Raw genomic sequence first — 13,432 nt, 5'->3', positions numbered from 1 at the left:
GACTGAAGAATATATACTGGTTTATCAGTGGCTTTTTCCTACAGCATAACTAGTTTTTGTTTTCATCAGACAGGAATGTCTCCAAGGCCTTCCCTTTACCAGGCAGTACCAACTGTGTGAGTCATTAACAAAGGGAGAAAATAATAACTGAACTCGAAGGTGATCACAGAACACTTAGTTGGTAATTCTAGAATGTTCAGCTTTGGAACATACAAGGAAGGGACATTAGACAGTGGCCAAGAGTGGAGTCACCTACCCAGAACCACCATCAAGCCTTTTCAGTTCACTAACTGCTAAACAGCAAACAATAAAACCAACTTATTAGACGTATCTATCATTGCTACCGAAAGAATGGGGAAAGTAATCAAAAGAAAATTATCTTTGTGAAAATGGTAAATACCCTGTAAGTTGAGAAAATATATTTCTGAAATATGAAGTGGAGTAAAACCACCCTTTTGCTATGTTCTAAAATTATCACTGCAGTCATATGTAGCTTTTTATTTAGAGTGATCTGATAACGACTTCTAGGTTATTTAAGAAGTTAAAGTCATGATAAGTTTCATTTGGTACATTATCAGATCTTTTCTACTGGGATCAGGGAGCCAGTAGAGTACATAGCATCATTTTTGATAAGCAGAGGACAAAAGAACTCAGCTCTTTACTCTTTATCTCACCACAAATTCCATGTGGTTTTTATCTTCAAAGGTTTATTACTTTAGAAACCACTCCATAGACTCTTGCCTTCACATGCCATTATTTTAACAAATAGCTTCCAGTGTTTTAGACCAAAAAACATTGCTAATCAGTCTTGACTATGCTTCATTATTCACTTATTTTTGTCATTCCAAGAGGGACTTGGAAAAGAAACGTATCTTTTTCCATATCATGGAAATGAAGCCATGGCTCTTAGAAAAGCTATCAGATTCTCAGAATAACTAAGGAGCTATGAAAGCTCTTTTTTCTAATGTATACCAGGTCCTCAAATAATGTTGCAACATTAATGAGATGCCGTAAGAACTTAATTTTTGTTTAAACCAATTAGCCTATGGTAAAACTGGTTTCATTATATATTGTTTTGCTTAAAGTCACAGAACCTATCAAAGATGTTAAGTGAGGACTTACTGTATGCAACTAAACTGAAGACCTGTCTAAGAGTACTTTAAATGAGTTGAGCTATTTTGATCATTTTATTCAAGAATATTGTTGGCTATTTGCAAGGATCTACTATTATGCTGCTCTGAAACAAATATGGTCCTAGTTTCACAGCATTTATTCAGATCATTTTGATTTGTAGTAACCATACTTTTTATACGACTTCTTATAGGTGGAGTTGAAAAATGAGGTTGCAGTATCAATACACTAAGACTTCTACAGAAAGGCGGAACAAATGTCGTATCACTCCACACAGATAATCACAATTCAATTATCTAGCTCCTTGGCATTAATTAGCATTCCTATGGAAATTCGACAATCTTTTAAAAATCAAAATATATTGGCTCATCATTTCATTTTTTAGCAGTCTGATATCAATGACTGATTTCCAACTAGTCACCACCTTAGTTTTCTTCAGTTTAATGCCTGTATTCTTTTTTTAGGTCAAGCCACTATTTTTTTAACTAGAAATTTAGGTTATGGTTTAAATTATTTTCTTCTTTTATATTAATTTATAGAAGTCTTTTTTTCTCTAAAATCATTTGTCTGCAATTAGTACTGGGTAAATTGTCCCACCTGTAGAATTCTCAGACGATTCTGTAGAATTTGAATCAGTGCCAGTTTTGTCTTTCAATGTCTGTTTAGGAAGAGTCTCGTCTCTACTTTCTTGTGCTTGGCTTTCTTCCTCCTCCTCTTCACCATCTGGGAACTCCCACTGAGATTCGCCCGACTGTTCGTTTACATAGAAATATCGTCTATGATCCCTAAATTACAAGAAAGAAAACACATGTTTTAAGACCCATTCTCCTACAAAGACACTTCCATTTGGTCCTGTCCCAGGACAGCAGTCTGCTCTCACAGGGACGAACCTCTCCTTTAATGGACTGCTATTCACAAAGGCAACAAAGAGCTTTGACACTTGAGGATGGAGAACCAAGGACAATTCAAAGCTATTTGCACTGCCAGCAGCTCTGTGAATACAGCCCTGAGCCCTCTCACTTCAACAGATGACTTAGAAAACACCTCTCATATCTTTTCTTTCTTTCCTTTTTTTTTTTTTTTTGGCAAATGCTTAACAGGGTTTAAATTTTCATGAATGGAGGGACTCCATTTCCTAGAACACTAATTTCCCTTCCAAAGAAGAGAACAACGAAGTTTGCGAAAGGTGACTCTTCCCCTCTTGGACGGTGGAATTCACAATTCATACTCTTGATACCAAACAGTGAAAGCTAAAGAGAGGGAGAGGATCTGGGAGCTGAAAAATAAAAGAGCAAAGATTTCAAATAACGAAAAAAAAATCAAGAAAAACCAAATATAAAAAGAAATATTTTCATCTGACCTGCTGGCAGAAGATAGTAATCTTGTTCTTCATTCACATCTTCAGCCACGAAGCTTTCCTTAACTTCACCGAGGTTAATCAGGAGTAGTTGCTTCCAGAGGTCCTGTAAAGCGCACAGAGCTCTCGCATGCGCTTAACCCCCAAGCCCGCCCTACTCCGTGCAACAACACTCTGGAGAGTAAAAACCAGCTTTGTCCAATCTTGGGAAAAAATCCGTTACATGGAACACTTTAAACACTGTTTTTTGTTTCTCCAACGCGTGGCTGGCCCAGACTCTGTAAGTGCTTGCGGTGCTTTGCCTGCCTGGCACCGCTAACTGCAGCTGCTCTCAGTCTCCAGACAGGCTGTCATGTTGTCAGGTGATGGTGATCACAAATCATGTTTGAGATGTCAAAGGTGAAAGGTGAAAAGGGGAGAAGAGTGCGTACCTGTCCCAGTGGCAGGACCAGCCTTTAGGAGTGGCGTTTATTTCATACTGTTTTAGTTGTTCTGCTGCATCCTGAAGTTTTCGTTTAAGGTAGTTTCCATTAAGAGCCCCTTCCCGCCAGTCTGCAATCCGAGTCTAGGATCAACAAACACCAGTAAGTGTTAAAGAGTTTTTATTATGTCAGGAGGCAGAGATAAGAGGAACATGCATCTTCTGGTTCATGACTGTATTGCTATACTCTGGCAGGAGCAGAGCAATGAGGAAGAGAAATCCCACCTTAATTTCATAACAAATCTTGTTTGCTCTGCAGAGTTCTAAAAAGTAAGACTGCCCCAGTACATTTTTACATTGCCAACTCTCCAGTACCTGTGAAAAGGAGTAGCAGGGTTGTTTTTCCCTTTAAACTATATTAAGATTGGTTCCCCAATAATTTTACCTTCAATTTGGGTAGACAGTTCAAAATTAAAGGCTCAGTTCTTAGGGGAATCAATCAGCTTCCTATAGGAGTTTCTCACCTAATTCTACCCTGCCATTTTGTCCAGTACGCTATACTACGCTTACAAACAGGACTCAGAACTTTTTAAGTAGATTTCTAAAGCTTTAATACCTATAAAGTGCTTTCAACATTTTATGGCCTCATCCAATTTATGAACAGAATTTTAATTTATTAGAAAACAATCTATATTAAAATATGTGCCTACCAAGTTGTACACCTGAAATTTATATAAGGCTATTTATTAATCAATTTTACCACAATGAATTTAGTAAGGTATATATGCCTATCGAAGGTGGTTAAGTATCATCATTATACACAAACTCTCAGTATTTATCTCCATAATTATATTTTCTTTTGGCTAATACAGTTTTATTTCCTGGGGTGGTACTTCAAATATGCTTCAAGGTTAAACATTTAATTTAGGATTAAAATATAAACAAGACAGATTCCTCATACACACAGCATTTCATTCAAACACTGTTTATACCAAAAACGACTAAATTACCTCAGTCTGTAAGAGCAGCACATGAAAGTTGGAGATGGACTGTCTATTAATGCCTAAAAATTCCAATTTACTCATCAGGGTATTTGCCAGTTCTCCAATCTGGAACTGTAATGCAGGAAAGAAAAAAAAGTTAAAAATGGAATCAGCAATGTTTTCTGTATTACGTAAAATCTCATTTATTGTTTATAGATACTAGAAAAATGGGTCTCCCTATAAATTATACAGCCTTTCTCAAATAGCTGCATCCAAGTAGCTTTGCAGAAGATAAAATTCTAACCTACAGTAAAATAATTCACATAACAAAGTGATATGACACAAGGTCTGGAGAAATTAAATGCATATATACTCTAACATAAAATGGATTTCAATAGTTGAAAACAGATCCTAAAAGATACGATGTCTGATAAAAAACTTTGTGAATGTTTAAATTCAAAAAAAATTATTACAATAAAAGGCACACTGCCATTAATTCCCCTCAAAATACTCCCCCCTCCCTTCGAATACACTTATCCCATCATTCTTGCCACTTTCTGAAGCAGTTCTGGAAGTCCTCCTTCCTGAGTGTCTTTAGTTGAGTTGTCATGGCTGCCTCGATGTCCTAAATTGATTCAAAACATTTACCTTTCAAGGTCATTTTGACTTTGGGGGAAGAATCAGAAGTTCCATGATTCCAGATCTGGTGGATAAGGTGGCTGAGGATGCACAGTAATGTTTCTGACAGAAATCGCCGTACCAGAAGCAATCTGTGACATGGAGCCTTTCCATTGTGATCAAAAACTATGGTGAATGCTGCTGCCAAGTGCCATCCAACAGAAAGGCAGGGATCTTCAATACGGTAAGCAGCACATCGAACCTAGTAACAGCGTGTGACTAGTTTCAACTTGTTCAGTGCAGTCAGTCGGGTGTGAGCTCCAGTTGAGAGGTGTTTTTTAAAGTCATCCTCTATGACAATGCTCCCTGTCACACATCGCTTATGATATACAACTATGGCAATTTCTGTCAAGTAAAAACATTACGGTGTATCCAAATCCACCTTATTCACTGGATCTGGCACCAGGCGACTTCTGGCTCTTCTCCAAAGTCAAAATAATTCAGGATATCAAGGCAGCCATGACAACACAAACTAAAGACAATCACGAAAGAGGACTTCCAGAACTGCTTCAGAAAATGGTAAGAATGATGGGATAAATGTATTCGAAACAAGAGGGAGTTATTTTGAGGGGGATCAATGGCAATGTGTCTTTTACTGTAATCCTTTTTAAAAAAACTTATTTTATGTGTGTTTTTCCAGCACCCATCAGCTCCAAGTCAAGTAGTTGTTCCAATCTAGCTGAGGAAGGCGCAGCTCACAGTGGCCCATGTGGGGATCGAACTGGCAACCTTGTTAAAAGTCCGTGCTCTAACCAACAAAGCTAACTGGCAACCCATAATAATTCTTTTTTAATTTAAACATTCACTGTATTGTTAGATCATACCTCATATAACTCCTAATATTGTTCAAACTATCATTTATCCATTATAACTGCTTATACTAGTCATACTCTGAACAAAATTAACTCTCCCAGTCCCTTCTACATAATGGTACAGTATCCAATAACTGGATAAACTCTTTCAAGTCAAAAGAATATGCCAAGTGGTCTTTCCAACAAACCACCCTTAAATAGCTACGTAACTTATATGGTCCTATTCTCCTCATGTTAGAAATAGAAATGAAATTGGAACCAAATTTGACTTTACATAAGGACATGTAGTTCATGTAGGAATTAAATTTTGGTGTAGTTTCTTTAGTACTTCTAAACCAGAAAAGCCAGTATCTGATAAACTATTGCTTTTCAATGGAGGCTTAAGTAATTAAAACATTCAGAATTTATTTTTAGATAATTTCTCTACATCAAATCAGTCTTATAATTCCTTATTTCTGCCTTATATAGGACCTTTTCACCTAACCAAGTAAATGATTTATATCTGAAGATAGTAAAGATTACTTTCATTAACTATAGTTAGCAAATTTTAAAATATTTGTTTGTCAAGCTGCATTAAGTAATATGCGTACATACTTTTAAATCCTGTTCTTCTTCTACTTTAGGTGCTGTTTGTACTTTCATCTTCTCTGGAGATTCCTCTACTTCCATCTCTTTGTCTGAATTCTCATCTATTTTTTCTGAATTTTCAGCACCAATTGCTGCAAAAGAAAATATGTGAAATTAAATAAAAAAGACCAATACTGGTAGAGCCCCATGTACATTTTCTGAACCCTGTAGCAGAGATCTTTTTGAAAAAGGTTATTAATTCTCTATCCATTGCTGTGTTTCTTACTTGTTCAAGCGCTATTGACTTAGCAACCTACTGTCTTTACAAAGCCAAAAAAATTTTATTCTTTATAACCAATCACCTTTCTTAAAATGGGTCTATGGATAAAATTTACTTTTTTTTTACCATATTACTCTGTAGTGTCTGCTTTTTCTTTCTTCTTCATTAATCTTTTCTAATCTTCTCTTCTACAATACCATGGCTTCAATTACTTACAAAAGCTAGATATCAAACTTGGGATGTTATAAGAATCTTTACCAAGTGGCTATTGAAAAAAGGTTTTAAAATCAGAGCAGCATTTTTAACTACCTGTTAACTTCCTTCCTGAACTAGTTAAGACCTGTAGACAGTCTAAACTGGACCAACCTACTTTTCTGTTTCGTGGTAATATCCGTGGGTAGTGGGAATCTCCAGAAGAGAACAGATTTACCATTAACTTGAATGGAGTAGAAGATATGAAGTCTCTGTTATGCTTGCTTTGGAACACCTGCTTACCATACTAATCTCCATAAACAATGTAAATCATTCTGTCATGAGGATCACAGGTATTTTTAAAAAATAACCAAATTTGAGTACCTCTTCTTGTTTCTGATTAATCCTTGATCTAAAGAAGAAATATGACTTTAACATCACTTTCAACAGCTTTTATTAGCCTGAAATTTTATATTAAGTTCTTAACCTTATCATATAATGGGCTCGTTCTTTTCATTTGATCATTAATATTTCTTCTGCATTTTCAAATGGTCTGAAACCAAATCTTTCTGCTCTCCTACTTATCAGTTTGTAATTCATTTACATATTAGATACCTTAGATTTGGTGGCAGGTAAAAGAATTGAACAATTTTAGGCACCAGCAGACCTCTAAGGCTTGATCATTTTGGAGGGCAATTAGGCAGAATCTATCACATTAAAATGAACACACCCCTTGACCTAGCAACATACCAGTAGGAATCTATACTATGATACTAAAACCTGCATAAAGCAGTATGTACCAGGATTTTTATACAGCATTATTTTTATTATTATGAAGTATAATAAATGTTTGTCAAGTATAACAAGTGTGTGTATCATTTTAAGAAATAAAATAAGTATTCAGGTAACCATAAACCAGCTTAACAGAAGACTATTACTAGCACGTCTGATGCTCCCTGTACCTCTGCCATCACATCCACACCAGACATAACCTCTACCGCGATGGTATCAGTAATAAGTGCCCTTAGTTTCATCACGCATAGACAGATCTTTAAGCACAATATTTTTGCCTATTTTCCTACTTATATACATAGAATATTAACATTTGCATTCTTCTGTGGCTTTAATTGAACATTACATTACTTCTGAGATTAATCTATATTGACGCATATTACTATGGCTCATTCATTTTTCACTGTTTAGAATTTAATTGCAAGAATACACTGAAATTTATCCAATCTACCTTTGGTGGACATTTGAATGGCTTATAGGTGTTTATGGATAATATAAACGCTGTATTATTTTTAAGAGTGAAACATGGACAGAACTTAAATGTCCATCAATGGGGGAAGAGTTAATTTAAGACATATAAACCACTCAGTGGTTAAAAATAATTTTCAAGCCATATGAAGCGAAAAAAATTATGTCATTAACAATTTCATCTATGATAAAATTATGCACACATACATGTACCCATACACAGACATAAACAAATGTAAAGAGAGGGAAAGTTCTAAAAGGATATGTAGATAAAGGATAGAGAAAATGGACTTTAGTGATAGGGAATGAGAATAAAGAAAAGATGAAGTGGGACCTCTAGAATTCTACTTCATATTCTTCTATATTGCTGATAGAAAACAGAAGATTCAAACAGATACTCGCATTTCCTACCTGTGCTTTTGTTTATTTGTTGTTGAACTATAACCTATAAGGTATCTTCTGCTAGGTATACTCAACTAAGGTTTGGTGTTCAAATCTTATTGCTAACTTGCCTCTACAGAATTAGGGCCAAATGGAGCTTCAAGTGTTAGTTCTGGTAATAGACTGGAAAAATGCAGCAGGGTCTCTTCTACGTTACCACAAATAAAAGTAACTTGGGTCCTCATGACTGGACCACGCTATCTACACAGCCAACCAGAGGCTGGGCAAATTGTACAGACTGCAGTGAAGAGGCTGGGCTTGCCTGCCTTGTTTACCAATTGGAAACAGTGAGCTGAGTAAGGAGAACCCATGGTCTTTACACCGATCAAGGAAATTATTGTGGCAAGCGATAATAAAAAGGGGAGGAGTCAATGTTGTTTGTTTTAGAGGAAGAAATACCCCTCAATCAGTGGTGAATGCACAACCAACGGATGTCAGCCTTTCAGAATCTTACTCTTCCACTAAGAGTTGGAGTAGGAAAAGGTAGAAAGAAGTTTCTTCCCAGCATTACCCTATAAGGGTAAAAGTGCTATCCCTTTCCTTTTGCAGAAGAGGGAAAAAAAGGATTTCCCCTGTACATCTTTCACTTCTCAAGTTTAATGTGAAGCATGAATTACCAGTTTCTCCATTTTCTGGAGTCTCCCGTCCAGTTTTGCTAGAACTTCGGCTGGTAGATTCTGGACTGGTAGCTCGAACAAACATCTTCCATTTCCCTTTTTTAGACATAAGTTTACGCATTCCATCTTGTGATGCTGGCTGGCTGATATCAGAACATGGACTAGACCCTGACACACTACCATCTCCTTCCTCCAAGGCTCGCAACTCTGCCTACAACAAACAGAAAAATAAAGTGAACAGTGTCATTAACTGTTTATTAACATTTTAGTGTATGAGTAGCAAGAATGATAGCCATGTGTTCTTGGAATTTAAACCCTTTGAGGACAGGAAGCATTTCTTAATACAATTGTCCATGAGAGCGGAGCATTATGTCCCATATTCAGTTTTTACTCAGTAAATGCTTATTAATGATTGTAGTCAACAAATGTCAATTTGAAGCAGATGTGTTCTAGAAATCCACTAATACACAAATTTTCCAATATATGCACACAACAGATAAAGCTTAACTTAGCTAGTCCCTCTCCATAGCTTCAAGGAGGTAATACCGATATACAACACCTCTGAAATTTTTGCTTTATACCAAAGGCAGCAGTAGATGAAACTGTTACAAGAAACCATGGCAGCAATAGGTAAAAATCAACTTCTCAATCAGGAAAGTTTCCCGTGGACCACCTTCTTTAAAGATGGTACTTTTTCCTTTTATAAAAAGAAAGCACATGTAATGAGGGTTTTCTTACAATTCTTCTGTTATCTTACAAAGCCCATTTAACTATTCAAACAATGCCATGGCTAATAACTTAAAGTCAACTTGTACTTTAACTGTTGGGTTAAAAACCAAGTTATCACAAGAATTTGCAATGTTCATTTGTTAAGATGCTAAGTCAAGGATGATACTCATTGTATCCATCCTTAAGTCAGAACAATATCAGATTTTATTGGTTGTCAACTACCAAAAGCATCATCAGGGACCAAAAGAATTATAAAAATCCATTGCTCAAGTTTTTACTGCATAAGCTTAAACATTAGCTAGATGAAAGGATAAGAAAAACAAAATCCCAATACTTGTGCTGTAAATTGAGCATAATGGTACCTGAGTATGACAGTACTGAGGGAAGAAAATGTACTTTAAAACTTAAAAAACTTACTTTTTTCCTTTCCAAAACTAGCTCCAGCTCAAGGGTATCTTGTTCCTCTTCTTCTTCACTTTCTCCAGATTGAACAACACTGCAAAGATCCTCCTGAGAAGGGTCTTCCATATTGTCCAATACAATTTCCTGTGGCTTTACTATTGTTGCTGCTTCTTCTGTTGTACTTGTTTCTTTCACTTCTGAAACTGGCTCTACTTCTTTACAAATTACTTTTCTTCTCCATCTCTCTTCTTCCTCTTTTATTCCCTCAGGCAATAAAGGAGCAAGCAGTGATGCTGCCACCCCTTTCCTCTCTTCCTCACTATTTGAGAGAGCCTGAATCCCTTCATTTACTTCCTATAAAGAATAAAATCATCACACTTAATTTTCAAAATCTCACCTCAATATATATTTAATTGTTCATGTTAAAAATTACTATTTTTCAGTCACTGGATATTCTTAAAATCCAATTCCCAACAGATTAGCATATTTGTTTGTACCATTTTCCTTACATGTGTATACTGGAGGCATTGCTACTTCAGGAAAGCAGTTTGAACTAGAACCTAGTTGTGGGTAGGACTCAAACATTTCCTCTCCCCATTCTCGCTATGTCAAAAGACAGACTGACTGATAAGAAGCACAGGCAGATTTAAATAAGATCAGCTTCAACATGACTGGATAAATCTTCACTTTCCTCTTCTGTATAATCAGGTAACCTCATATTCTGCTATGGTGGTTTGAGGAAAGCGAAATATTTCTAAACTGAAGTGTGTGATTATATTTAAAGGGTCTACTTCCTCCATTGGGATGTTTATTCTACCTTCCTCCTGGAGCTTTAGATTAAATTATTGTGAAAATACTGTTTGATACATTCCCCATCATTTAAAAATTCAAGATAAATTAAAATTCAACACACACACTCACTGTAGAATACAACTTACTTTTACTACTGATGAGGTGATAGAAATGCTCAAGATTCACTAGTAGTTTTAATTGTTAAGGTAGCTGATCTTTTCATAAGAAACAAAAAAAACTCCACATCTGTCAGAATGGCTACCACCAAAAAGTCAATAAATAACAAGTGTTTGCGAGGATGTATAGAAAATTGAACCCTCATGCACTGTTGGTGGGATTTCAAATTGGTGCAGCCGCCATGGAAAACAGTATGGAGCGTCCTCAAAAAATTAAAATAGAACCACCATACAACCCACAAATCCCACTTCTGGGTATTTATCCAAAGAAAATGAAAACAGTAATTTGAAAAGATATATGCACTCCTATGTTCTTTGCAGCACTATTTACAATAACCAAGACAGGGAAGCAACCTAGGTGTTTCACTGATAGATGAATGGATAAAGAATAAGTAATGTACATATACAATGGAATATTACTCAGCCATAGAAAAGAATGAAATGTAATTTGTGACAACATGGATGGCTAAGTAAAATAAGTCAAAGAGAAATACAATTACCATATTTCACTTACATGTGAAATCAGAACAGACTCACAGCTACACAAAACAAACGATGGTTGTGGGGGGTAGGGGACGTGAAGGAGAGTAAGAGGTACAAACTTCAATTATAAATATGTCAGAGGGATACGACGTACTGTTAGGGAATATAGTTAATAATAGTGTAATAACTTTGTAAGATGACAGATAGTTACTAAACTTATGGTGATCACATTGTAAGGTATACAGTTGTTGAATCGCTATGTTGTACACCTAAAATTAATAAAACATTATCAACTATGTTTATGAAAAGAATCCCAAATAGAAGTATTCTGAAGTGGAGAAGAGAACCTGAAGCCCTCTCTGCTTCGTTGCTCCCACATCCTTCACAATGACCCAAGGAGCCTCTGTGGCACCCTACAGCTCCAAAAGAAACACTGGTGTGGGTAACTGCTATAAGTGCTACATAATAAACAAAAACATTAATTTTAAAAACAGAATTTATCCTATTTCATATTTGTGTTGTAAAATATTAACAGAAGGCTTCTATACCTGTGCCAGAGTAACATTAAAGTTCTTTAGATTTGAAAATAAACAAGTGAGGTAAGTTGTGACACTAACCTTTTTAACTTCTCGCTTGGCTATGACTGGTCCACTTTTACTATTAGAAACAGAAATACTTTTCTCCTTAGTATATACTTCTGTATTTACCACAAAACTAGATTCAGCACCTGTTACAGAACTTAAAAAAGAAAATAAAATGCTTAGCAAGAGAAATATAAGGCAAATTATTACCGGCAAAATATAAAGACTCTAGTTTCCTTTGGGGGGTGGGGGGGCGGCCAGTTAGCTCAGTTAGAGCACAGTGCTCTTGACAACAAATTTGCCAGTTCGATCCCCACATAAGCCACTGTGAGCTGCGCCCTCCACAACTAGATTGAAACAACTACTTGACTTGGAGCTGATGGATCCTGAGAAAACATACTTAAATAATTTCCTTCTAGGTAATTTCTTTTTAAGTCTATTCTTACCTGGGCTGGTAATGTTGTAATCCCTGTACCTGGGTGGCAAGATACTGGGGTAACTCCCATGTCACTTCATTTGTTTGTGTGTTCCAATAATAATAGCATCCTGTGTTCTCATCCCAGACTTCTTGCCAATCTCCCATCTCAATTTCAACTAGAAGAAAATAAAACCAATTTTTTTTTTTTTAATAAAACCAATTTTAACAAGCATAAATTGCTCCACAATTCTGACCTTATATCACAAGTGATGCCTAAATCCCTAACAATCTAACATACGGTTTCTCAACCTTCGATTGTTAACATTTGGGCACGGTAATTCTTTGTTGTTGGGGCCAGTCCTCTGCAGTGTTTGGCAGCATCCTGGCTAGATGATACAGCAACACTTTCCCACCCGCTGCTGTGACAACCAAAATTGTCTCCTGACACTGTCAAATGTTGCGGGTGGGGGGACTCCCCCACCCAATCCTCTGTGCACATGTGGTTAAGAGAAGCAGTTTGATGTTTCTGTTTTGAACCCCCAAAGACTTTTTTAAATAATGGCTTCAATTATTCACCTGGCACAATATGCTACTGGTTAAAAGGGCAAGCAATCATCTTTCAAAAAATAAAACTACATCCTAGTAGTTCTCAGGGGTAACTACCCTACTTATCTTCCAAATACTGTATTTAAAAAGGCAGAACCCTTAAGCCTGGAGCTAAGGCATACAGGCTTTCATCTTTGGAATCTCAATGCCTAGAACACCCTTAAGGACTGCACTTTATATTCCTTTAAAACCCAAAGGATCAAGCTTACCTCCTGCCAGTGAACACTGCGTATCATACTGCCACCCTGATGTCTGGGTTGAGTCCGTTCCATTTGAAGAAGTGGAAGAAAGGGCAGATGCTGCCGATTCCTTTGGCTCTGGTCGAGGCGGAGTTGGAGGTGGAGCCGAAGCTCCAACAGGAGCGGCAGGCTGAGGAGCTGTTATAGCATCTATCTCCTTTAGAACGAAAATAGTAACAAATGCATTAAAACATCAAACCAGAAAATGGAGAAACTGGCAATCACTTTTTAAAGAATCCTACATGCTCAGTTCTTAGCTTCCCAAAT

The 13,432-nt window shown here is 36.5% G+C and overlaps 1 protein-coding gene across 7 annotated transcripts in view; it reads right to left on the bottom strand.

Moving 5' to 3' along the window:
• FNBP4 (formin binding protein 4) overlaps positions 1-13,432 on the bottom strand; it is a 34,195-nt gene that overhangs the window by 14,509 nt on the left and 6,254 nt on the right. For 4 of the 7 annotated variants that reach the window (XM_081065050.1, XM_081065053.1, XM_081065051.1 and 1 more), the window contains exons 4-12: positions 13,136-13,322; positions 12,349-12,496; positions 11,939-12,059; positions 9,886-10,224; positions 8,740-8,950; positions 5,977-6,101; positions 3,920-4,024; positions 2,920-3,053; positions 1,729-1,916 (exon numbers count right to left, since the gene is read on the bottom strand). In XM_081065050.1, the coding sequence (XP_080921176.1) occupies positions 1,729-1,916; positions 2,920-3,053; positions 3,920-4,024; positions 5,977-6,101; positions 8,740-8,950; positions 9,886-10,224; positions 11,939-12,059; positions 12,349-12,496; positions 13,136-13,322 (1,558 nt within the window). Of the gene's footprint in view, positions 1-1,727; positions 2,595-2,919; positions 3,054-3,919; positions 4,025-5,976; positions 6,102-8,739; positions 8,951-9,885; positions 10,225-11,938; positions 12,060-12,348; positions 12,497-13,135; positions 13,323-13,432 lie in introns of those variants that run through there. The other 3 variants (XR_013994360.1, XR_013994361.1, XM_081065054.1) reach the window with 3 other exon arrangements.

Source organism: Rhinolophus hipposideros (genome assembly GCF_964194185.1).
Source record: "Rhinolophus hipposideros genome assembly, chromosome: 10".
Lineage (NCBI taxonomy): Eukaryota > Metazoa > Chordata > Mammalia > Chiroptera > Rhinolophidae > Rhinolophus > Rhinolophus hipposideros.
This window is presented reverse-complemented; position numbering and strand designations above follow the sequence as displayed.